The sequence below is a fragment of the Dendrobates tinctorius genome, unplaced genomic scaffold (genome assembly GCF_039654945.1).
Source record: "Dendrobates tinctorius isolate UK_male_01 unplaced genomic scaffold, ASM3965494v1 ptg000016l, whole genome shotgun sequence".
NCBI lineage: Eukaryota > Metazoa > Chordata > Amphibia > Anura > Dendrobatidae > Dendrobates > Dendrobates tinctorius.
Window position 1 is genome coordinate 66,354,599 of NW_027361684.1, and position 25,675 is coordinate 66,380,273.

Here is a 25,675-nt window from a genome sequence, read left to right on the forward strand (position 1 = left end):
CCGAGCAGGCTGAGGCCTACTTGGAGCGAGGAGAAAAAGCGTTGTAGTGTTAGTTTGGAGGCAGCAGGAGACTTTGCCATCCACACAGCAGGGGAACAGCTGGCGTTACTGAACCCCACTAACACAGGAGCGAGTGTTTATATCTGTGCGGACGGCACTTCCAGGCTACAACTGGCTGTGTTGTAGCCCAGGATGAAGCATGCAGCAGGCGGAGGACAACTTGCAGCTGGTTTTATAGAGGTTGTAGACTACTACTGATTGTCACCGTGCTCCACTATGCCCTCCGGCTCCACTGTCTCTAGTATTTCCCCTGGCCAACAACACCGCCAGTTACAGCTTTGAAGTGGCGTCTGCACAATCCACACTTGTTCCTGTGTAACTGTGGCTCAGTCCCGTCTGTTGATCCCCTGATGTGTGTCTGGCAAGCTCTCCTGCTCAGTCCTCATTTACACTACTAGTAATGAGAATGTGGACAGAGCAGGAGACCTTGCCAGACACACATCAGGGGATCAACTGACGGGACTGAGCCACAGTAACTCAGGAACAAGTGTGGATTGTGCAGACGCCACTTCAGAGCTGTAACTGGCGGGGTTGTTGGCCAGGGGAAATGCTAGAGACAGTAGAGCCAGAGGCCTAAGTTGAGCACAGTTACAAATCTGTAGTAGTTTGCATGTGGATGGAGCAGGAGACATTGCCGTCTACACAGCAGGGGAACAGCTGGCATTACTGTACCCCACTAACACAGGAGCTAGTGTGTGTTTCTCTGCGAAGACGGCACTTCTGAACACCAACTGGCGTTGTTGGAGCCCAGGATGAGGCATGGAGCAGGCTGAGGCCTGATGGTGTTGGCATGGAGGCAGCAGGAGACTTTGCAGTCTACACAGCAGGGGAACAGCTGGCATTATTGAACCCCACAGACACAGTAGCGAGTGTGTTTTTCTCTGTGAAGACGGCACTTCTGAACACCAACTGGCGTTGTTGGAGCCCAGGATGAGGCATGGAGCAGGTTGAGGCCTGATGGTGTTGGCATGTGGAGGCAGCACTAGACTTTGCCATTAACACAGGAGCTATTGTGTTTTTCTCTGCGAAGACGGCACTTCTGAACACCAACTGGCGTTGTTGGAGCCCAGGATGAGGCATGGAGCAGGCTGAGGCCTGATGGTGTTGGCATGTGGAGGCAGCAGGAGACTTTGCTGTCTACACAGCAGGGAAACAGCTGGCATTACTTAACCCCACAGACACAGTCACGAGTGTGTTTTTCTCTGTGAAGACGGCACTTCTGAACACCAACTGGCGTTGTTGGAGCCCAGGATGAGGCATGGAGCAGGCTGAGGCCTGATGGTGTTGGCATGTGGAGGCAGCAGGAGACTTTGCAGTCTACACAGCAGGGGAACAGCTGGCAATACTGAACCCCACTAACACAGGAGCTAGTGTGTGTTTCTCTGCGAAGACGGCACTTCTGAACACCAACTGACATTGTTGGAGCCCAGGATGAGGCATGGAGTTGGCTGAGACCAACTTGCAGCACGTTTTATAGAGGTAGTAGACTACTACTGATTATAACCGTGCTCCACTATGGCCTCCGGCTCCACTGTCTCTAGTATTTCCCCTGGCCTTCAACCCCGCCAGTGACAGCTCTGAAGTGGTGTCAGCACAATCCACACTTGTTCCTGTGTTACTTGGGCTCAGGCCCGTCAGTTGATCCCCTGATGTGTGTCCGGCAAGGTCTCCTGCTCTGTCCTCATTCACACTACTAGTAATGGGAATGTGGACAGAGCAGGAGACCATGCCGGACACACATCAGGGGATCAACTGACGTGACTGAATCCAAGTAACACTGGAACAAGTGTGGATTATGCAGACGCCACTTAAGAGCTGTCACTGGCAGGGTTGGAGGCCAGGGGAAATACTAGAGACAGTGGAGCCAGAGGCCTAAGTGGAGCAGGGTTAAAAATCAGTAGTAGTTTGAATGTGGATGGAGCAGGAGACTTTGCCATCCACACAGCAGGGGAGAAGCTGGCGTTACTGAACCCCACTAACACAGGAGCTAGTGTTTTTCTCTGTTCAGACGACACATCTGAGCGACAACTGGCTGTGTTGAAGCCCAGGGATTATAGTTCAGGTGGTAGAAACATGAACACCACAGGAGACCTGGATACAGTTGCCAACCAATTATTTAGTCGGGAAGAGGACTGGCAAATTCTGGGGAGATCCAGGCCTTGTTCATTTTCAGAAAAGTAAGCCGGTCGACGTTATCAGAAGAAAGTCGCGTGCGACGGTCGGTTAGTACACCACCTGCGGCACTAAAGACGCGTTCCGATAATACACTGGCAGCAGGGCAAGCCAGCACCTCCAATGCATACTGGCTAAGCTCTGGCCATGTATCCAGCTTAGAGACCCAAAACTTGAAGGGGGAAGAGCCATCTGGGAGTACACTCACAGGGCAAGACATGTAGTCTGTCACCATCTGACGGAAACGTTGCCTCCAGCTGACTGGAGCCGTCAGTGATGGTGTAGACAATTGTGGTGGACACACAAAACTTTGCCACATTTGGGCCATAGTGGTCTTGCCTTGTGCTGAGGCGCTGCCTCTGCTCCCTCTTTGTGCCGAGTTTCCACCACTGGCTCGACGCACTGAGGTGCTTTGTAAAGCACTAGCACCTCTGCTGTCGGGTGGAATGGAAAATATGATGGACTGCACCAGTGTGTCTTGGTACTCCCGCAGTTTACGCTCCCGGTTCAACGTTGGTTTGGGGGTTTGCAAGTTGTCCCGGTAGCGAGGATCTAGGAGGGTGTACACCCAATAATCAGCCGTGTAGAGAATGTGGGCAATGCGGCGGTTGTTTCTCAGGCACTGCAGCATGAAGTCAACCATGTGCTGCAGACTCCCAACTGCCAAAGAACCGCTGTCCCCTGCTTGAGGCGTGATCTCTGCCTGCTCTGCATCACCCCACCCTCGCTGTACATACTGACTAGAGCTTTGTGTACCTCCCTCCTGTGGAGAGATGTCTTCCTCCTCCATCGACTCCTCCTCATCCTCCTCACAAAGTGTTCCCTGCCTAGGCCTTTGTGAGGAAGCATGTAGCGCAGACTGTCCAGAAGCAGATGGCATTTGGGACTCCTCATCCTCCACCTCTTCCAAAACCTCATCCCTTAGTGCTTGCAGTGTTTTTTGAAGCATGCAGATAAGGGGGACAGTCATGCTGACTAGTGCATCATCTGCACTTGCCATCCGCGTGGAATCATCGAAGGCACGCAAAATGAGGCAGATGTCCTTCATAGAGGCCCACTCAGTGGTGCTGAAGTGTGACCGGCGCACATTGCGACTTGTTTGCGCCTGATGCAGCTGGTACTCCATGACTGCTGCCTGCTGCTCACACAACCGCTCCAACATATGTAACGTTGAATTCCACCTGGTGGGTAGGTCACATATGATGCGATGTTCCGGAAGGCGTAATCGGCGCTGCAGAGCAGCAAGGTGCGATCTTGCCGTGCTGGAACGACGCAAGTGAGCGCACTCTATGCGGACCTTGTGCAGCAGTGCATCAACATCCGGATAGTCCCTCAGAAAGCTCTGCACGACCAAGTTGAGCACATGTGCCAGACATGGGATGTGAGTGAGGTTGCCTAGGCCAAGAGCTGCCACCAGATTTTGGCCATTGTCACACACTACCAAGCCCGGCTGGAGATTCGCTGGCACAAACCACACGTCGCTCTCCTGCTTGATGGCATTCCAGAGCTCCTGCGCTGTGTGGCTTCGATTCCCCAAAGAAATTAATTTCAGTATGGCCTGTTGACGTTTGGCCACGGCTGTGCTCATATCGGTCGTAACAGGCTCCTGCTGCGCTGTTTCAGAGGAGGAGGAGTCAATATGTACAGACTGGATTCCTGCAATCCGTGGAGTTGGCAGAACACGTAGAGCGCCACTCTCCAGATCTGTACCCAGCTCCACATCATTGACCCAATGGGCCGTGAGGGAAAGGTATCATCCCTGTCCATGGTTACTGGTCCACGCATCAGTGGTCAGGTGGACCTTGCTACTGACGGCATTTAGTAGCGCATGTTTTATGTTTGCCTCCACATGTTTCTGCAGGGCAGGGACGGCTCGCCTGCTGAAATAAAAGCGGCTGGGCACGGTGTATTGTGGGACTGCCAATGCCACGAAGTCCCGGAAGGTGTCAGTCTCCACCAGCCTGAATGACAGCATTTCAAGGGCCAGTAGTTTGGCAATGCCAGCATTCAGAGCCTGTGCTCGGGGATGATTTGCCGAGTATGACCTCCTTTTCTCCCATGCCTGTGCTACCGATGGCTGCCGAGTGGCCTGGGAGTGTGAGGATGACTTGGAACGTGGTGCTGTGGGTGGAATGTCACAGGGTTTCCGGACAACAGTGCCAGAGGTTCTTCCTTGGCGATCCTGTGAGAAAGCCGAACCAGCTGTGTGTGAGCTGGAGGAAGAGGCCCCAACACGAGCTGAAGAGGTGGTAGGTGGTGCTGTACGTTGGCCTACGTCTTCAGTGTGTCTGTGCAACTCCACCTCGTGCTTGGTCCGCACATGTTTCCACATATTAGTGGTATTGAGGTTGCTGACATTTTTCCCTCTTTTGACTCTCTGATGACACAGCTTGCATTTGACAAAGCAAATGTCATCTGCAACTGTGTCAAAAAAGGACCACGCACTGCAAGTCTTGGGAGCACCCGTTTTGCCTTTTGAAAGTGGAATGCTCCTAACGGGTGCCGAAGTGGAGGCTACAGGCAACCAAGTCTGCCCCCTCCCTCTCCCTCCGGTTTTGGCCATTCGGGGAATCTCTTCTTCAGAGCTGCTCCCACCACCTTCTTGTTCCTCACGCCATGATGGGTCAAGGACCTCATCATCTACATTCCCCTCTTCAAACACCTGCTTCTCCTGGGTTGTCTCGCCAGCACCGTACGCACCAGAAAGTGGTAACTGAGTCTCGTCATCATCTGATGCGTACTGAGGTGTGCTGACCATAGGCACTGGCCCACCCGCCTCTTCAGATTCAGAGGGACAAAGAAGTTGCGCATCACTGCATACTCCCTCTTCTTCACATTCTGGAATGCTGCTTGGCTGGCCCCCTCGTTCCGAACCAACAGATCCCGAGAACAGAAGTAGAGACTGTGATGGCTCCTGTCCAGGGCTCTCTGACTGCCTGGGCACTTTGGCAGGTGGTGAAGAGACAGATGGCTGCTCTTCGGTGCTCTGGCCCTGAGAGGATGTGGAAGTAATTGAAGTCGGTGCGTTAGCTGCCATCCATCCGACAACGGCTTCAATTTATTCCTCCCGCAGCAGTGGGGTACGGTGAGGTCCTACAAAGCTGCGCATAAAAGACTGTTGCCTGCTAAAACTGGGGGATGCTGACTCACTGGTGCCAACAGCAGGCACAGAATCCCCACATCCTCTCCCTGCAGAATCCCCACGTCCTCTCCCTGCTGAAACTCCACGGCCACGGCCACGTGCCTTACTCCCTGCCTTCTTCATCTTGCTAGACTGAGAAAGATAGGCAGAAAAGTACAAAGGGGGGCCTTAGTGTGCTTATTCCTGAACAGCTGGTTACAGGTATAAGAAACACTAATTTTATGAAGTGTGTGTCGACTACACTTTAATGGGAGCTAATGTGGCCTACACAACTTTCAAATGTAGTGTTTGGTGAACTTTGTTGTTTTTTTTTGGGGGGGGGGAAACTAAAAGGATGTGACCAAAGATTTGAAAGTCAGAGTATCACCAACTTTCTGGAGCTATTACAATGCAGGCAGGTAACCTACAATGCAAAAGATGAGGCTCCAAAAAAATTGGGTAATACTAATCTGGCTGCAGCTGAAGGGCACAAGCCAGAAAAAAGGCTCCTCTATCTACTCCTATATAGTGTTTGCAACCAACCAATGTAGATGGATATGGATGGATGCACACTAATAGGAGAAGAAAAAATGAGCTGCAATTAAAGAAAAATATGTGTGAGGCAGTGACGCACGCTGAGCGGCCTACAACCAGACATAGCTGCAGGACACTACTCAGCGTGAGCTGCACTCACACACAGTCAGAGACCTCTCAGACAGCCGTGAACAGTGCAGCTAAGTGGGCACTAGCACTGACAGGCTGCAGAAAGGCTCCGCTGTGTACTCCTAGAGTGTTTGCAACCACCGTATATGAATACGGATGGATGCACACTAATAGGAGAAAAAATGAGCTGAAATTAAAGAAAAATGTGGGAGGCAGTGACACGCTGAGCGGCCTACAACCAGACGTAGCTGCAGGACACACTACTCAGCGTGAGCTGCACTCACACAGTCAGAGACCTCTCAGACAGCCGTGAACAGTGCAGCTAAGTGGGCACTAGCACTGAAAGGCTGCAGAAAGACTCCTCTGTCTGCTACTAGTGTTTGTAACCAACGTATATGTATACGGATGGAAGCACACTAGATAGAATTTTTTAAAAATAAGCAGCTCAAAAAGAAAAATATGTATGAGGCAGCAGTGAGGCACGCTGGGCGGCCTACAACCAGACGTGGCTGAAGGACCCACTCCACAGCGTGAGCTGCACTCACACAGCCCTTGCAGACAGCTGTGAACACTGCTGACAGGGAAAAGAAAGCTACAGTGGTGGTTTATGTAGCCTGGGTAAAGTACAATATTGTTTTGAGAATCGCTATTTCTAACTGTCCCTCACAGTCTTCAACAGCAGCCTGTCCCTAACTGAATTCACAGCAGAGTGACCAGAAATGGCGGCGGCGGTGGCTTTTATAGTGCATCATGACTTCATTTCAGCAGCCAATCACAGCCATGCCAATAGTTAACATGCCTACATGCCTAACAGGATGTGCCCACACTTCTGAGGATTCCCATTGGCTGAATCAAAGCGAGCGGGCTGATAGCATTATCTGAACTTCCGATTCCGGTATCTGATATGAAAAAAGTATCGGAAGTCAGTATCGGAATTCCGATACAGCTAATATCGGCCGATACCCGATACTTGCGGTATCGGAAAGCTCAACACTAGTAATGACAATTGTTTTTAACTGATATATGTATTTACACTGTTTAAACAAGAGCTGTGGAAGGAGGAGGTATTGAATGACGTGATTTCTTCATAAATCCATCACTTCCTTCCACAAAATGACCCGTTGAAGCGCTTTGCAAAACGGCCGTTGTCAGCTGTTTTTCCTCTCCTGATATCACTCCCTCGGCCAACATTTACCGCATGTGCCAATAAATCAAGCAATATCTTCACCAGCTTATGGAGTGCGGTCTGTCTTTCCTTTTGGATATATTCAGCATTGTGACTCTCCAGACCAGCATCCGAAGCTGCCAGAATTAAGTGCCCCGGACACTGCACATCACCAGAAGTTTTATGGTAAAAGCGGTGCCGTCCGCATTTTTCTCTTTCTTCGAATACTACTTTTGATACACAGTGCAAAGCTCAGAAGGAAAGAAGTGCCATATTAGAGTACAGATTTTGCTGGAATGGTTTGAGAGTGCCATGTCACACCATTGGCAGAGTCCCTGAGGTGCCAGAACAACAGAAACCCCCTATATGTGAACTCATTTTGCAAACTACACTCTACAATGAATTCATCTAGGGGTGCAGTGATCATACTAACACCATGTGCCTCACAGAATTTTACACCACCGAGCGGTGAAGAAAGAATAAATTACATTTTTACCACTAAAATGTTGTTTTAGCCCCAAGTTTTTATTTTTTCTAAGGGCTAATAGGAATTTTTTTTTACAACAAACTGAGGTCCATTTTTTCCTGAGTGTGCCAATACCCTAAATGTAATCGGGAAATATTTTTCAGGCACAGTGCAAAGCTCATAAGGCAAGTAGTGCCACATTTTACTGTTATGGTTTGCAGGTGCCATGACCCACTGGGAGAGCCCACGAGGTGCCAGAACAGCAGAACCCCCCCATAAGTAACCCCTATTTTATGAACTGCACCTCTCAATGAATTCATCTAGGGGTGCAGTGATCATATTGACACCATGGGTGTGTCACAGAATTGTATACCATTGGGCATTGAAGACAAAATAACTACAGTTTTCCCTTCACCCATGATAGCACACCTGAGAGAGGGATCCGCCCTGCCAGGACAGGAACCTACTGAGATATAAGGGGCGGCACCTCTCCCCCGCTTCAGTTGGGTTCCTGTCCTGGAAGGGAATCCCACTGTCAGCGGTGCCTATAATGGGCGAAAGGTCCCAGGCCCATCCCAGTGCGGGAAGAACAGGGGTCTCACCTGTAGCGCCGGCCGTTGGGTCCTGGATGCGCAGTCTCCGGTGACCCCCTCGGGCTCCGGGTTTGTGTGGGCTTAGGTGGCGGCTCCCGGCGGCTCCTGGAGGCTCCACTGCGCCGCCCTCCCCCCGCACAGGCCCGCGGTCTCGCTCCCCCAGGGCACCTAGCGGGGGAGAGCCGCGGGCGTCTTCCGGCCGCTGATGTCGGTGGCGCAGAGGATCATGGGCGTGCCGACTGACATCAGCTAGGCAACGGTGTCATGATGCCGGGTGCAACGCCGGCCGGCTTTTCCGAAGCGGTCGGTCGCAGGGGGAGGGGAGGAGACACCCACCAGGATGGAGGCGGGCTATTTAAACAAAGAAGAGCGGCATGGCGGGCGGTCAGACAAGGAATCAGAGCAGGAGTGATCGCTGTCTCTGCCTCCCTCACAGCCCTCCGGCCGCAAGCATGGAAGTCGTTCAAGCAGTAGTTGCCCCAGCCGCAGGTCAGGGACTCCTCAAGATCCAGAGAGCACAGGTAACGTGCTCCAATGCAGCCTCCGAGTCCGGTACCCTTGATTACGGGTGGTGAGCGATCTTCGTGAATGCTAGCAATCTGCTAATAGGGGTTCCCTGTTGTATGTTTAACCCTGTAGGAAAAGCCTAAGAAAGCAGGGAGTAAGAATAGGGAGTGTGCCATACGTAAAAGCCCCCTAGCAAAAGACTGGCAGAAAGACCTCTGCGCCAGTTGCATCCAGCGAACCATGGCAGAAGAAGCGCCTAGCTTCGCAGCCAATCTTATATCGGCCCTTAGGTCAGAGATGGAAGGTTCAATTAAGACCTTGTTGAAGAAAGGGAGAAAAGGTAGAAAGAATCCCCCAAGTTCTCCATCAAACTCCTCTCCGGCCTTGTCTCAGACCGAACATCCATCCTCCTCATATTCCTCAGACAGTGACACAGGTGGTAAGTCATGTTTTCCGGTAGAAGACACAGATGCTCTCCTTAAGGCCATCAGAGCAACAATGGGCCTACAGGAAGAAAAAGCGGCTAAATCCCTGGAGGATGTCATGTTTGGGGGACTACAAGAGAGGAAAAAACAGACCTTTCTAGCTAATGAAAAGGTCCAAGCACTCATTGAGAGAGAATGGAGGAAACCCGAAAGATCAGGGGCTCTCCCCTCCTCCTCTAAGAGACGATACCCCATTGAGCACAAGGATGCAGAAATATGTGACAAGGTCCCAAATATTGACGCAGCAGTGTCCAGATCTTCCAAAAAAATCGGCCCTGCCCTTGGAAGACTCAGGGGTTCTTAGGGACCCGCTAGACAAAAAAGCAGATTCCTATTTAAGGCACGCATGGGAAGCAACAGCAGGAGGATTGAAGTCGGCAATAGCGGGCACCTGCACGGCACGTTCCCTAATGATTTGGCTGCAGCAGTTAGAAGAGAGATTAGCGTCAAAAGTCCCAAGAGAGAAAATATTGGCAGATATGTATCTTCTGCACGGGGCAGCAGCTTTTTTGGCAGACACCTCGGCGGACTCGATGAGGTTGACAGCTAGGGCGGCAGGGTTATCAAATGCCGCCAGACACGCATTGTGGCTTAAAGGCTGTCCAGGTGACCTGCAGTCTAAAGCTAAACTGTGCTCTCTCCCCTGCGATGGTCATTTTTTATTCGGGAAAAACTTAGATGATATCCTGGAGAAAGCAAGTGATAGGAAGAAAGGTTTTGCCAGATTCCTGACAGATCAGAGAAGGCCGCCCTTTCGGAGAGGAAGATTCAACAGTGGTCGTCCTCCGGCCAACAGAAGAAGATGGGAAGATAAAAGAAAAAAGGAGTCCAGATTTATGTTTGGTGAAGGCACCTCCACTTCAAAAAAATCCCCACAATGACGCCAGCATTCCGGTAGGGGGGAGATTGGCACTTGGATCCTATGCATCTTAAGAGAAGGCCTGAAGATTCCCTTTGTTTGCCAGCCAAAAGCAGCGTTTGTCATTACCCCATCAGGAAGGCGATCGAAGAGCAGTTGGCCTTAGAATCAGAGATCCTGAGCCTAGTAGACAAGCAGGTCCTTTCCGAAGTCCCGAACATACAGGAGGGAATGGGGTTCTATTCCCCCCTTTTCCTGATAAGGGAGGAAAAATTCCATAATTTGGACATTAAGAGAGCCCTGCTAGAATATATATCTGTCACTAGCCAGTGGAGGAGGTCCCAGTCCCTATTCGTAGCTTTTCAGGGTGCCAGGAAAGGCTATGGGGTTTCAAAAGGGACTACTGCCAGATGGATTAGGGAGGCCATTAGTGTAGCCTACTCAGCTAGTGGTGTTCCGATTCCTGACGGCATCAAGGCTCATTCCACCAGAGCCGTGGCGACCTCCTGGGCTGAAAAGGCAGAGGTATCAATTAACCAAATTTGTAAGGCCGCTACCTGGGCCTCACCTTCAACCTTCTTTAAACAATATAGATTAAATCTATCCTCCTCTGCTGACTTAACCTTTTGGTAGAAGGGTGCTACAAGCGGTGGTCCCTCCCTAAGGTGTTTCGAAGTCTCCAAAAATCTCTCTGGTGTGCTGTCATGGGTGAAGGGAAAACAACCATGGTTACTTACCGGTAGCCAGTTTTTCCCGGAACCCATGACAGCACCCATATATTCCCCCCCCCCTTTTTTTCATTGTATGGGTGTGCACGATTAGTAGGGTGCATTTGTGTGATGTGGTGTTGGATTAACATGTAACTAACTGGGAAGTCCTCTCATGCTCTGTAACCAACTGAAACGGGGTAGAGGTGCCGCCCCTTATATCTCAGTAGGTTCCTGTGCTGGCGGGGTGGATCCCTCTCTCAGATGTGCTGTCATGGATTCCGGAAAAACCGGCTACCGGTAAGTAACCATGGTGGTTTTACCACCAAAATTTTGTTTTAGCCAAAGATTTTACATTTTCACACAAGAAGTTGGTAAGAATGGCATCAAAATTTGTCCCACAATTTCTACTGAATGTGGCAATACCCCATATGCGACTGTACAGTACTACTTAGCCATATGGAAGAATCGGGAGGAACAGAGCGCTATTTCCTATTCAAGTGAATGCAAGTGAATGGGTCTGTGAACATGTCAGTGTTTTTCCACGAACCATGTGTCCGTGGGCAAAACACGCTGACATGTCCATTTTTTAATGTCAGCATGGGTCACAAAATATCCTGCACACGTGCATATGCATAACACATATGGATGTCATCCGTGTGACACTCATAAGCGCCGGGGAAGAAGCATTACAGTAAGCGCTGTTCCCCGGCCCCGGGCACTAAACACGGCTCTCATCATTCTCCCCTGCTCTGCCGGCGATTGGCATGAGCAGGGGAGAATGATGAGTTACATTTAAGTGATAAAAGAGACAGCAGGCGGCGACTGATGGGACTATTACTCCCATCAGCCTACCCCTGCTGCTGCTAATAAAAGTGACAGCAGGAGTGGCTGATGTGGGTATTCATCAGCCACCGCCTGTGCTCTAAATAAATAAATGAATAAAACGGCAGGGGTTCCCCTGTATTTTCTATGACCAGCCAGGAAAAACTCACAGCTGGGGCTGGAACCCTCAGCTGTCAGTTTCAGCAAGGCTGGTTATCAAGAATAGAGGAGTCTCCATGCTGTTTTTTTTTTAATTATTTAAATGAATAATTTTAAAAACAGCATAGGGTCTGTTCAAAACAGCTGACATGTGCAGGAAAATATGTGGGCACACATCAAAGGGAGGGTGTCCAGCGTCGGCGTATTTTTACGCCCGATGTCAGAAAGGAGAAAGGGTTTAAAGCAATGTGTTAGGAAAAAATGAAAATTAGAGTTTTTCCCACACAGATATTGCTTTAGCTTCAAATATTGCATTCTCACAAGGGTAACAGGAGAAAATGGACCTTACAATTTGTTGCGCAAATTCTCCTGAGTGCACAGATATCCCATATTAGGGAGAAAACTACTGATTAGGTGCACAGCAGGGCTCGGATGGAAAAGAGCACCATTTGACTTTAAGCTTTTATTGGTGGCATTTTGGGGGTAAAGAACATTTTGTATCTGTTCAAATTTATCCTGTCTTCAACGATGAGCACTTACATTGGAATTGCCATTTAAGTATCTGAAACCTGTAATCCAGATGAAACTCCCAGAGGGATCCATTTGCTAATGAGACATGCTGAATTAACTCAGCCTGCCTCATTAGCAGACTGGACTTGTTGGGTCTCTGTTCAACTGTGTCTGGCTTTTCAGAGGTGCACTAAACAGTGGCTGACTGCGCTTTTGTGCACTCTGAAAAAGATGCCTAAAAAGACTGACACTGCCGTATCATAGGACAAACGGCATCCACATTGCCTCCATCGGCCTTATTATAGGGAATCTTTTGTCATGGGTTCTGTATTTTAGAGATTTACATGGAAATCCCGATGTAAGTGCTCACCATAGAGCGCAGGACAAATGTGAGCTGAGCCTTACTGGGATTTTTGGGAGGCAGAAGGATCACATCAACAGCAGGTGAAGAATTGGTTTTATTATTCTTTTAAGCCGTTCCTCATGCTGTATAGGCGATTAGACAATATTTTCGGGCACATGACATTTTTTGATCGCTTTCTATTCACATTTTTTGGAGGCAGAATGAACAAACAACGAGTTGTTTATTAGGGTTTTATATACTGTTCACTGTGTGGTAAAAAGTAATAAAGCAGCTTTATTTTTCTGGTCAGTATGATTATAGTGATACCACATTTATATCTTTTTTTTTGACAGTTTTGCACACTAAAAACTATTCTATAGAAAAAAAGAATTGCATGTGCACCGCTTTATTCTGAGAGCTATAACTTTTTTATTTTTCCGCTGATGGAGCTGTATAGTGGCTTGTTTTTTGTGTGACAAGATATTTTCAGCATTACCATTTTTATTTAAATTCATCTATTTGATCACGTTTCATTCCACTTTTTGTTCAGCTTGATGAAAAAGTATAATTTTTTGCCACTTTTTTTTTTTTTTACATTGTTCGCTGAGTGTGTCACAGATTTATAAATTGGGTAGTCCCAAATGCGGCAATACCAAATATGTGAAATTTTTGTTTTTATTGTTGCTTTTCCCTAAATAAATAAATTTACTGTTAGAATTTTTTTTTTCTTTATTACATTCTTAGTTTTTTTTAAACTTTTATATTTATTCACTCTATTGGACTTTAACTTTTATTACTCTGATAGATGGTATAATGCATTGCAATGCATTATACTGACAGTGTAACACTGTCAGAACACTTTTTAGACAATGCTCTAAAGGTGCTGTCACACTTAGCGATGTACCAGCGATCCTGATCAGCGATATGACGCGGTCAGGATCGCTGGTACATCGCTAAGTGGTCACTAGTGAGCTGCCACACAGGCAGATCTCACCAGTGACATCGCTGGGGACGGGGGTCGCTACTTACCTGTCACACTAGGCGATCCTGCGTCCTCCCTCCCGGCTCCACGCTCGTCGCTCGTCTCTCCACGCCGCAGGAAGCTGACGATGAGAAACAGTCCAGGACGTTCTCGCGTAATCAGCGATAACCAGCGGGGGAGCCGGTCGCTGGTATCAGACACAGCGATATTGCTAGCAATATCGCTATAACGTCACAAGTTATAGCGATATTGCTAGCGATATCGCTTAGTGTCACAGTACCTTAACAGGCACGCCATGGCTGGCTGACCCAGAGGTCATCATTTGACCTTGAGTTGCCCTGACAATAGTCCATTTCCCCTCTCAGCCTCCGACATGGTGCAATTGCTATTGATTTTAGCATTCAAGGTGTTAAACAGGGCGGTACAGGCACTTAGTAGTTAAGCCGAGCTCGTGGCGATGAACGCTGTGCACAGCTTCTGTGCCACGCATGATCACCATGACATACCCATACGTCAAAGGTTGAGAGCCCTTTCCTGACCATGATGTGTGAGTATGTCAAATATCATAAAGTGGTTAATATACTCACCTGCTGCTGCTCTCTTCAGTGTTCTCCTTTTCTGAGTGATGTCCCTGCTCTGTGTGACTCGGAAGTGGCTTTTACCTTGTAAGCCTATAGAACATCAAATCTCCATATACTGACATTGTAAAAGAATTCCGGCTTACCAAAAGAGTATAAAATGAGCCAGATAGTCACAATTGCTGTGATTTTTCTGAGAAGAAGAGAAGAACGGCCCTGGATCCTAGAGAGCGCAGCAGTAGGTGAGTATATAAACACATTCACACTACATTGCATGCATATATACAAATAGTTAATGAATAAAAAACTTAATGGGAGTGCTTCTTTAAGAGAGTAAAAATGAGGTTTTGTCTTTCTTAGGGGAATATCTATATGTGCATAATTATTGGGCAACTATTATTCATTTTCATAGTTTTTTTTATTATTCCTTTTGTCAGATTCAAGTTATTTCTGTAACCATTGTGGGTTTTTCTGTCATTAAACGAGGGGTACCAACAACTTTGACCACGTGTGTATGTTTAGTAGCAAATACATCAGACTATTAGATATCACTAGAGTTGAGCGAAACGGGTCGAAAAATTTCAAAAGTCGCCGACTTTTGGCAAAGTCGGGTTTCATGAAACGAAACCCGACCCTAGGATGAGGTCGGCCACGGGGTCGGCGACTTACGCCCCAAAGTCGCGTTTCAAAAGTTTGTTTTGCGCTCTTTTTCAGCCAATCAGGATCAACGGACACTGTGGGCAACGTGATGACATAGGCAGGGGTCACCACCATCTTTCAGAAGGGCATGCAAGTGATTGGCTTGCTTTGGTGGGCGTCACAGGGGGTGTAAAAGGGCGTGCACGCCGACCGCCATCTTACTTCTGCCGATATTAGCATAGGGAGAGGTTGCTGCTGCTGATTCTGTAGGGAGAGCGTTAGGCAGGGAAGAAGAAAAAAAAACTGCTTCTGCTGGTAGCGATTTTGCCTGTACAACACACCAGTCACTGTGTGTGCAGTGCAAGGGGAGGCTATATTTTGGTGGATCAGCGGTGTTGGTTGTTAGGCTGCCTTCTAAGACTTCCTGACGGCTGCATTGCTGTTTACCCACTGCTCTGCAAACTGCTTTTTTAAAAGCAATCCCAATTTTTTTTTTTGTCCTGCTGAGGTACTGAGCGTGCATTTTTTCACACCATACAGCGGTGCACACTCCTCAAACAGTACCGTGTAACGGCTGTTATCACGGCCACAGTGAAGCTATCTGTGTGTCACTCTGTGAGAATAAGTCAAGGACATGTTCCGTTCTTACAGACCTGCACCTTCTAGTTTTGTCTAGCTTTCAAACAGTTAAATATATTTGCTGTTTGATCACATTCAAAACTATAGAGAGACAGCGTGTGTCAGTCCGTATACTTAAAAAACACGGAGCTTGACAATTTTACGTACACCGGACAGCCGTGTACGTGCACGCTCCTCTCAGTACCGTGTAACGGCTGTTATCACGGCCACAGTGAAGCTATATGTGTGTCACTGTGGAAGGATAAGTGGAGGACTTGTTCCGTTCTTACAGACCTACACTCTAGGGAGATTCCTATTCTGCCCAATTCTATATACACCTTGTAGTTTGTGATACACTAGCCAATTTCTGCCTGTGACATAGCGCTGTGATATTCAGTGGGCCTCACACAATCCAAAAGTGTCCAGTGTCCACAAGTGTGTGCAGAAATTCAAAATCTCCCTTATCCTGTAGTCACTTTTTTCACACCTTTGCCATCGAGCCTGTGACATAGCGCTCTGATATTCAGTGGGCCTCACACAATCCATAAGTGTCCAGTGTCCACAAGTGTGTACAGAAATTCAAAATCTCCCTTATCCTGTAGTCACTTTTTTCACACCTGTGCCATCGAGCCTGTGACATAGCGCTCTGATATTCAGTGGGCCTCACACAATCCATAAGTGTCCAGTGTCCACAAGTGTGTGCAGAAATTCAAAATCTCCCTTACCCTGTAGTCACTTTTTTCACACCTGTGCCATCGAGCCTGTGACATAGCGCTCTGATATTCAGTGGGCCTCACACAATCTATAAGTGTCCAGTGTCCACAAGTGTGTGCAGAAATTCAAAATCTCCGTGATCATGTAGTCACTTTTTTCACACCTGTGCCATCGAGCCTGTGACATAGCGCTCTGATATTCAGTGGGCCTCACACAATCCATAAGTGTCCAGTGTCCACTAGTGTGTGCAGAAATTCAAAATCTCCCTTATCCTGTAGTCACTTTTTTCACACCTGTGCCATCGAGCCTGTGACATAGCGCTCTGATATTCAGTGGGCCTCACACAATCCATAAGTGTCCAGTGTCCACAAGTGTGTGCAGAAATTCAAAATCTCCCCTGTCCTATAGACACCTTGTACCTTGTTTTACATTACTATATAGTTTGTTGGATTTTGTCTACATTTCTACCAAAAATGAGGAAGGCTGGTGGAAGAGGCCGTGGAATTGGGCGGGGGTAGGCAGCTGGTAATGATGGTGTTGGTGGTGGATCTGATGGTAGTGGCAAAAGCAAAATAGGACCGAATGCAGGAGGTGTTAAGCCTGCGTCATCATCTGGCTCCACAAGGCCTCGAAGGCTTACTTTTCTAGGAGTTGGCAAACCGCTTTTAAAGCCAGAGCTGCAGGAAAAAGTTTTGGCTTACATTGCTGACTCAGCCTCCAGCTCTATCGCCTCCTCTTCTGAAGTTGTAAAAAGTAAAAGCACTGAGTCATCATTGGAGGCTCATGTTCATGAACCACACCTTTCCTTGTGTCCTTCACCCCAACCAAGATTGAAGGATGACGCAGGCCATACTACTGATTACTCCATGGAGCTGTTTTCACATACCATGCCTGGATTATCAAGTGAAATGGTGAATTACCCAGGCCAAGATGAATCTGACATGGAGTGCACTGATGCACAGCCACTGATAGATGATTCTGCTGGTACATTCACTCAGAGCACTACATTGTCCTCGCAGTGTACAGAGCCAGATTCTGACCCTGATGAGACTCAGGTGCCCCTTCCCGCACACTATACCACCATACACGGTGACACAGAGGAAGGTGCACATGACATTGAAGAGGTGGTGATGGATGACCTAGTTGTTGACCCAGATTGGCATCCATTGGGGGAAGAGGGTGCTGCTTCCAATAGCTCAGATGAGGAGCATGCACAGCAGACATCGACATCGCAACAGCTGTTATCTGGCAGGCACGGAGCACTCCAAAGACAGGTTCCAAAAATCAAAAGAGTTGCTGGACAACTTGTCCAGAGGGTCAAAATATCACAGCGTGCTAGGCCGCAAAATGTCTGCCAAAATGTCTGCCAAAGTAGGAAGAGTGCAGTGTGGCACTTTTTTGAACAGAATCCTCATGATCAGGCCAAGGTTATCTGTAAGAAGTGCGCAAAGACCTTTAGCCGAGGGAAAAATCTGAAAAATTTGAATACCAGTTGCATGCTTAGACATTTAACCACCATGCACTTGCAAGAGTGGACACAACACCAAACCTCAAGTACCACATGTGCAACTGATCACAAAGAAGGTAGTCAGCAATGCTACATTGTTTCCCCCACTGTAAGCCCACCGGTCAGCACAGCAGCAAATGTTGAGGTGTCATTGCAAGGCCACAGCAGTCAGGGAATCCCACTGTTATATCAACGAAATACTGAATCTAGGCCATCAGAAAGAACACCAAGTCCATCACCATCATCAACCCTCTCTCAGTCCGCCCTGTCCACCGCTACTTCCACCATAAGCAGCTCTCAAGTCCAGCTCACCCTCCCAGACACTATGAGTAGGTCAAGAAAGTACTCAGTCTCTCATCCGCGTACACTGGGTTTGAACGCCCACATTGCCAAACTAATCACGTTTGAGATGATGCCCTATCGGTTGGTGGAAAGCGCAGCTTTCCGCAAACTCATGGCCTATGCAGTACCACGCTATGACCTACCCAGTCGCCACTTCTTCTCTCGCAAAGCCATCCCTGCCCTCCACCATCATGTGAAAGACCGCATTGTCCATGCACTCAAGCAGTCAGTGAGTGGAAAGGTGCACCTCACAACTGATGCATGGTCCAGTCGGCATGGCCAGGGCCGTTACGTGTCCATCACTGCGCACTGGGTTAATGTGGTGGATGCAGGGTCCACAGGGGACAGCGGTGGTGGGACAGTGCTGCCTAGCCCACGGTATAGGAAACAGTTGGCTGTAGGCGTTCGACCCTCCTCCTCCTCCTCCAGAAGCGAAAGCTCGTCCACAGAGCGCAGTCGTATGAGCACTCCATCTGCAGCTGCCACTGTTGCACACGAGGTGTCCCCCTATCGAGCAGCTAGTGGAAAGCGTCAGCAGGCTGTGTTGCAGATGATGTGTTTGGGCGACAGACACACCGCCGAGGTGCTGGCCGAGTACTTTCAGCGACAAACTGAGTCATGGCTGGGCAGTGTACATCTTGAGGCAGGCAAGGTAGTTAGTGATAGCGGCCGTAATTTTGTGGCAGCCATAGCCCTTTCAAAACTCAGCCGCATACCTTGCTTGGCTCACACCTTGAACCTGGTGGTGCAGTGCTTCCTCAAAAATTATCCGGAGTTAACAGCCCTGCTCCAGAAGGTGCGAAGACTGTGCGCGCACATCCGCCGGTCGCCTGTACACTCCATTCGTATGCAGAAGCTGCAGCGATTGCTCCACCTTCCCAACCACCGCCTCATTATCGACATTGCAACAAGGTGGAACTCCACCCTGCACATGGTTGAGCGGCTGTGCGAGCAGAGGCAGGCCATAATGCATTTGTGGGAGGATACACGGCCAGGCACTTTGAGAGCAGACATGGAGTTGACAGGTGTGCAGTGGTCGAAGCTGAAAGACCTCTGTAAAGTCCTTCAGTGTTTTGAGGAATGCACACGGCTGGTAAGCGCAGAGGACGCCATCCTAAGCATGAGCATCCCACTTATGCGTCTGCTCATGCAAACTTTGACGCACCTTAAGGAGCAGGCATCTGCAGCCAATGTTGACGAGGAGGGAATCCTTGATGACATTCAGCCATTGTCTGCTCAGGGACCTCTCCTGGACGAGGTGGAGGAAGAAGAGGAGGAGGATGATGATGGGGATGACTACTTAGGGGAGGAGGATGCATCTCGTGGGGCAAGTGAAAATGTTGGCGTGGCAAGGTCTGGTACAGGGTTTGTGCGTGACTGGAGGGATGTGGATTTGCCAGAAAGTGCTTCTCCAACCAGCACTCGCAGTGCATCATTGACACCGGGAACATTGGCCCACATGTCAGATTATGCCTTGCAGATCCTAAAAAGGGACCCCCGCATTGCCAAAATGATGAACGATAACGACTACTGGTTGGCCAGCATCCTGGATCCACGCTATAAAGGCAAATTACAAAACATCATGCCACAGGAGAACCTTGACCTAATATTGGCTAATAAACAAGCAACTCTGGTAAATCGGTTGCTTGAGGCATTCCCAGCACACAGCAGCGGTGATGGTTCTCACACGAGCCGTACGGGCCGGGGGCAGCTTGGCAGAGGTGTTCGTGGTGCACACAGCAGAAGTGGCGTTGGAGACAGGGGTTTCATGACAATGTTGTGGACTGATTTTTCAAGTACCGCTCACACAACTGGTAATACTGCATCGATGGAAAGTGACAGGAGACAGCAGTTGTCAACTATGGTTACAAACTACTTTTCCTCCCATATCGATGTTCTCCCACACAGGTCATTCCCCTTTGACTATTGGGCCGCTAAACTGGACACCTGGCCTGAATTGGCACAATATGCCTTACAGGAGCTCGCTTGCCCAGCTGCAAGTGTGCTATTGGAAAGAGTCTTCAGTGCAGCTGGATCAATCCTGACAGAAAAAAGGACCCGTCTGTCAACCCAAAATGTGGATGATCTAACCTTCATTAAAATGAACCATGCATGGGTTTCCAAAGATTTCGTCCCACCTTCCCCTGATGACACATAGGGTGACAGAAAAATGGCTTGCTTTGGTCCACCTCTTCCTGGGACTTGACCTATTTCGCCTTTTGCATCAGCTGAATGTCCAACATCAACATATGCCACCTTCTAAAACTCCCTAACTGTGCTGCCTCCCCCCCCCATGGCCGGGGTCACCACCTAGCGCACGACACCGTGCGAGTGCCGTTGCCCTGGACAGGTGGGTAGACTGACTCTTGGGCGCAGGCACTGGCACAGGGTCCCTCATAGTGCAATCAAGTGTCTCTGACGGTGGTGGTGCACACCCGCCGTCAGACACACCGCCGTACTATGAGGGGCCCAGTGCCAGTACCGACGCCCACGAGTGGGCCCCCCTTGCTTGGGCAGGGCCCCAGCATTTGCAATCTTTACCTCTCCCTGCTCCTCCGCTGTGTGGTCTGGGCCGTCAAATCCATACTGTGCCTTACACCGTCTGAGCCTGCCTCCTGATGTATAGACATATATTTTGAATGTGTACACTATGCTATCCATACATGTTATCCGGGGATACGGTACCCTTTCTCACCTTTGTGCAATCACGTGCAATCCATACTGGGCCTAACACCGTCTGAGCCTGCCTCCTGATGTATAGACATATATTTTGAATGTGTACACTATGCTATCCATACATGTTATCCGGGGATACGGTACCCTTTCTCACCTTTGTGCAATCACGTGTAATCCATACTGGGCCTGAGAACGGCTGGCGAGCTGTTAAGCAAGCTACAGCACCTGTGGTTTGCACACGTAAGTTTTTCATATTTTCAGGAATGACGGTTAGGCCTAATTCCGGAACTGCGGTTGACCTGCACTTACTGGGAAATCATCGTTCGCAGGTAATAATTGTAATCACAGATCCCCATCACTAACGTTGTTCAGCGGGTTATCTGCACCTGTAAGCGACAAACGCTGGCCTTTTCAGTGTAGCGCACATGCAGCCACGGACATGTAAGGGCATGACACACCAGTTATTGGCCAATCTCATGTGCCAGAGCCACACGTGTCCCTCTAGTAAGCCGGACTCGGACCGCGGGGCATGACGGAGTCTCGTTCGTTAACGGAATTAAGCTTGCAATGTGTGCATCTTTTCTGTAGCTGGCATGGTTGAGGTTTCCCAGGTGGAGTCGAATTAAACCGTAGGCTCCACTCCTGGTGGTGCCCTTCTGGACATTCCTTTAAGGTTCAGCTTTGCAACCATACTGCCCACGTAAAACAAACACTTTGCCTTCATGAACGCTGTTTGGAGGGTCATGACTCGTGGGAATAACGCCGCCCAGTCAGTTAACCTGCTAGAGAGATCCTTCGTTGCTCCCAAGCATGACCTCACACTCCCTAGGAGGAAGGTAATGCCACTGTGGCGACCGTACTCCTGGGGGCGACACAAGTGCACTGATGCCCAGCCACTGCTCGATGAATCTGCTGGTACATTGACCCAGACCACTACATTCCCCTCACACGCTACACGGCCTGAATCTGACCCTGATGAAACTCAGGTTACCCTTCCCATATACAGTTCCATCTTACACGGTGACAAAGAGGAAGCTGCAGATGAAAGTGCAGGTTTGGCCCACCCGTCATCAGACACACCACCGTACTATCAGGGGCCCTGTACCAGTGCCGTCGCCAACGAGTGGGCCCCCCCTGCTTGCTCAGGATCACAGCACTTGCAAGGTTGAAATACTGTGCAGTGAGATGGAAGATGGGAACGACGAGGAGTCCAGACTAGTACAGGGATTCCCTAGCGAGGAGACTTATTTCATTGTTTTCAATGTTGGGACAGCAATTTTTGGGGAGCACCATACGCTGGAGAATGATAGATGGGGCCCACCATACACTGGAACATTCCAAAGGTGGACATCAGACACTGGAGCAGCATTTACAGGGCCCATTATACACTAGAGCATTAGAAATGGGGCCCATTATGTTTGGATCATTATTTAGGCCCATAAGACAGTGGAGCTTCATCCATGGGGACCAACATATACTGTAGCATTATGTGCAGCTCATCATATACTGTTTCAAACATTATATGGGACCAATGATTCTGTATGGAGAAATAGATGGGCCTTGTCATGAGATGTAAAAAGTGAAGTATTTTTCATTGTACTATACCGCTATTTCTCTGCCGTATCGGAGCATGATGAGTTGTGGTATGTGTTAAAGGGGTGCTCTTTCGCCCAGGGCACATGAAAACCTGGAGCCAGCCCTACCCCCCCACAACTTTAGCCAAATAACCCCCATTTTTCAGTGCGTAACTTGTATTATGAAGTTAATTAAGGTTGACAAGCTTAAGTAAGAAGAATTGATGCTTATGGCAGTCAAATGGGCACTGTAGGTGTGTTTCCTGTCCTCCTCTCACTGCCGACTTTTATTCCCCATTGACTTACATTGGGTTTCGTGTTTCGGGACGACCCCGACTTTTCCCTATAGTCGGCCGATCTTGCTTGACCCGACTTTTGGAAAAGTCGGGTTTCACGAAACGAAACTCGACCCTAAAAAAACAAAAGTCGCTCAACTCTAGATATCACAATCTTTGGACTTCAGATGCAGCTAACGCTTTTAATGTATTTGATATTATTAATAAGTAACTTGATATGAAATTGATGTAATGTTATTAATATGTACATTGATAGCTTGATATGTTAATATGAGCTTATTGTTACACCCAGAGATAACAATCAGAACATCAGACGATTCTTGTTTTACCATTATGATAATTGCCACTATCTCTCTCGGTAATCTTTAGGTGGTGGAGTGCTGCTAGTTGAAGTCCTTCTAAATGAAGACAGAAGTGGCCCAGTGATTCCTCAGCTGTACTCACTGAACATGTTGGTCCAGACAGAAGGCAGAGAACGGACGCCATCTGAGTATACCAAGCTCCTTACAGACTCTGGCTTTAGGGATGTTCAGGTCAAAGCCACTGGAAAGCTGTATGATGCAATACTGGGAAGGAAATTAATCTAAGGGGCATCTTCTTATGTCTCTAAAGTACAAATTAAAAAAAAATTAAAATCATTCTAATGTTGAATAAATGGCACAAATAATAACATTTTATTTAGACTGACATATTTCTCATAGTCATAATTTTAAGGGCTTGATTTATTTTACTCTGGATTTCTCTTGCTATCTCAATAAATATCTAGAAAATGTTGCTAGAGATTCAAATGTTATTTGCTGTTTTTTTAATATGGATGGATGGATGGATGGATATGAAATAGATAGATATCAGATAGATAGACGATAGATATATAGCGCCATTGATATCTATCTGAGTAAAATAAACAGATATGAGATAGATATCTGTTTAGATAGATATGGGAGATAAATAAAATGAAGCAGCGTGAATAGTAAGTTGCAGGGTGCATGCCTTTAGGGCAAGTTTACACTGGGCATTTTTTCTGCAGCAAAACCTGATTTCTTGGCAGGAAAGAAGCTACGGCGAAAAACGCAAGTATTGGTGTCTTTTTGTTGCTTTATTGTGCATTTTTTCATGTGTTTTGGAGGCTATCTTGTTTCTCTTTGTGCATGCTAATAAAGTTGAGTGCCCCTAGAGAAAAAAAACTACTTCCTGTAGAACCATACCTCTAGATCATTTGAAAAGCCAGCAATTCATGTGCAGTATAATCACACTGACAGATAAGAATAGAATAGATATATACACATAGATATTAGAGTTGAGCGATACCATCCGATACTTCAAAGTATCGTATCGGATGGTATCGGCCGATCTTTAAAAAAAGTATCGGTATCGCCGATTCCGATACCGGAAGTCCCATTCAAGTCTATGGGACTTCCGGTATCGGAATAAGAAAAACCCTTTCCTGCCCTTGTACAGCCTCTCTGGGGTCTGTACGGGCCTTTCGGGGGGCTGTGCCGGCCTGCCAGGGGGTCTGTGCAGGCTCCGGTGGTCTGTGCCGGCCTGCCGGTGGTCTGTGCAGGCTCCGGGGGGCTGTGCCGGCCTGCCGGGGGGCTGTGCCGGCCTGCCAGGGGGTCTGTGCAGGCTCCGGTGGTCTGTGCCGGCCTGCCGGTGGTCTGTGCAGGCTCCGGGGGGCTGTGCCGGCCTGCCGGGGGGCTGTGCCGGCCTGCCGGGGGGCTGTGCCGGCCTGCCGGTGGTCTGTGCAGGCTCCGGGGGTCTGTGCAGGCATCGTCCGATGGGACTACAAGTCCCATCTGGCGATGCCTGCTACCATGACAGTGATTGACACATTAGCCAATGATGGGACAGTAGTAGTCCCATCATCCGGCTAATGTGTTAAATGTAAAAAAAAAAAAAAAAAAAATTACATGCTACATTCATACTACATACTACATACATGCTACATTCATACTACATACTACATACATGCTACATTCATACTACATGCAACATACATACTACATATATACTACATGCATGCTACATATATACTACATGCATGCTACATACATACTACATGATACATACTACATATATACTACATGCATGCTACATACATACTACATATATACTACATGCATGCTACATACATACTACATGCTACATGCATGCTACATACATACTACATGCTACATACATACCACATATATACTACATACATACAATACATTCATACAATACATACATAGACATACAGTACATATAACATAGAGTAACATACTTACCAATACTTGTCACATTGTTCCCCGAAGCCATTGTCGTCTACGGAATAAATATTAACATAACAAACCACAAAAATACTCACCCACGATCCGAAGCAGTCCACGAGTGTGTCCCACGACGATCTTGGGTAGAGAACTGCAGCATCAGCTGATGCTGCCGTTCTCTACGGGCTGCAGGAATCCAATGACGGAAGGTAGGTATCCTTCCGCACTGTATTCCTCCGCCACTTAAAAAAAAAAAAAGTCCCTAGTCTCACTTTATGCCATTGCTGTGTGGGAATTTCCCACACAGCAATGGCATAAAGTGAGACTAGGGACTTTTTTTTTTTTAAGTGGCGGAGGAATACAGTGCGGAAGGATACCTACCTTCCGTCATTGGATTCCTGCAGCCCGTAGAGAACGGCAGCATCATCTGATGCTGCAGTTCTCTACCCAAGATCGTCGTGGGACACACTCGTGGACTGCTTCGGATCGTGGGTGAGTATTTTTGTGGTTTGTTATGTTAATATTTATTCCGGAAAGACAATGGCTTCGGGGAACAATGTGACAAGTATTGGTAAGTATGTTACTCTATGTTATATGTACTGTATGTCTATGTATGTATTGTATGAATGTATTGTATGTATGTAGTATATATGTGGTATGTATGTAGCATGTAGTATGTATGTAGCATGCATGTAGCATGCATGTAGCATGTAGTATGTATGTAGCATGCATGTAGTATATATGTAGTATGTATGTAGCATGCATGTAGTATATATGTAGCATGTATGTAGTATGTATGTGGTATGTATGTAGCATGTAGTATATATGTAGCATGCATGTAGTATATATGTAGTATGTATGTAGTATG

General features: G+C 48.1%; 1 protein-coding gene across 1 annotated transcript in view; it reads left to right on the forward strand.

Annotated features, from left to right (window-relative positions):
• LOC141080603 (acetylserotonin O-methyltransferase-like) overlaps positions 1–23,343 on the forward strand; it is a 293,335-nt gene extending 269,992 nt beyond the window's left edge. The window contains exon 8 of the mRNA XM_073565940.1: positions 22,931–23,343. Coding sequence (XP_073422041.1) covers positions 22,931–23,148 — 218 coding nt within the window. The 3' untranslated portion in view covers positions 23,149–23,343. The remainder of the gene's footprint in view (positions 1–22,930) is intronic.
• The last annotated feature ends 2,332 nt before the right edge of the window (positions 23,344–25,675 follow it).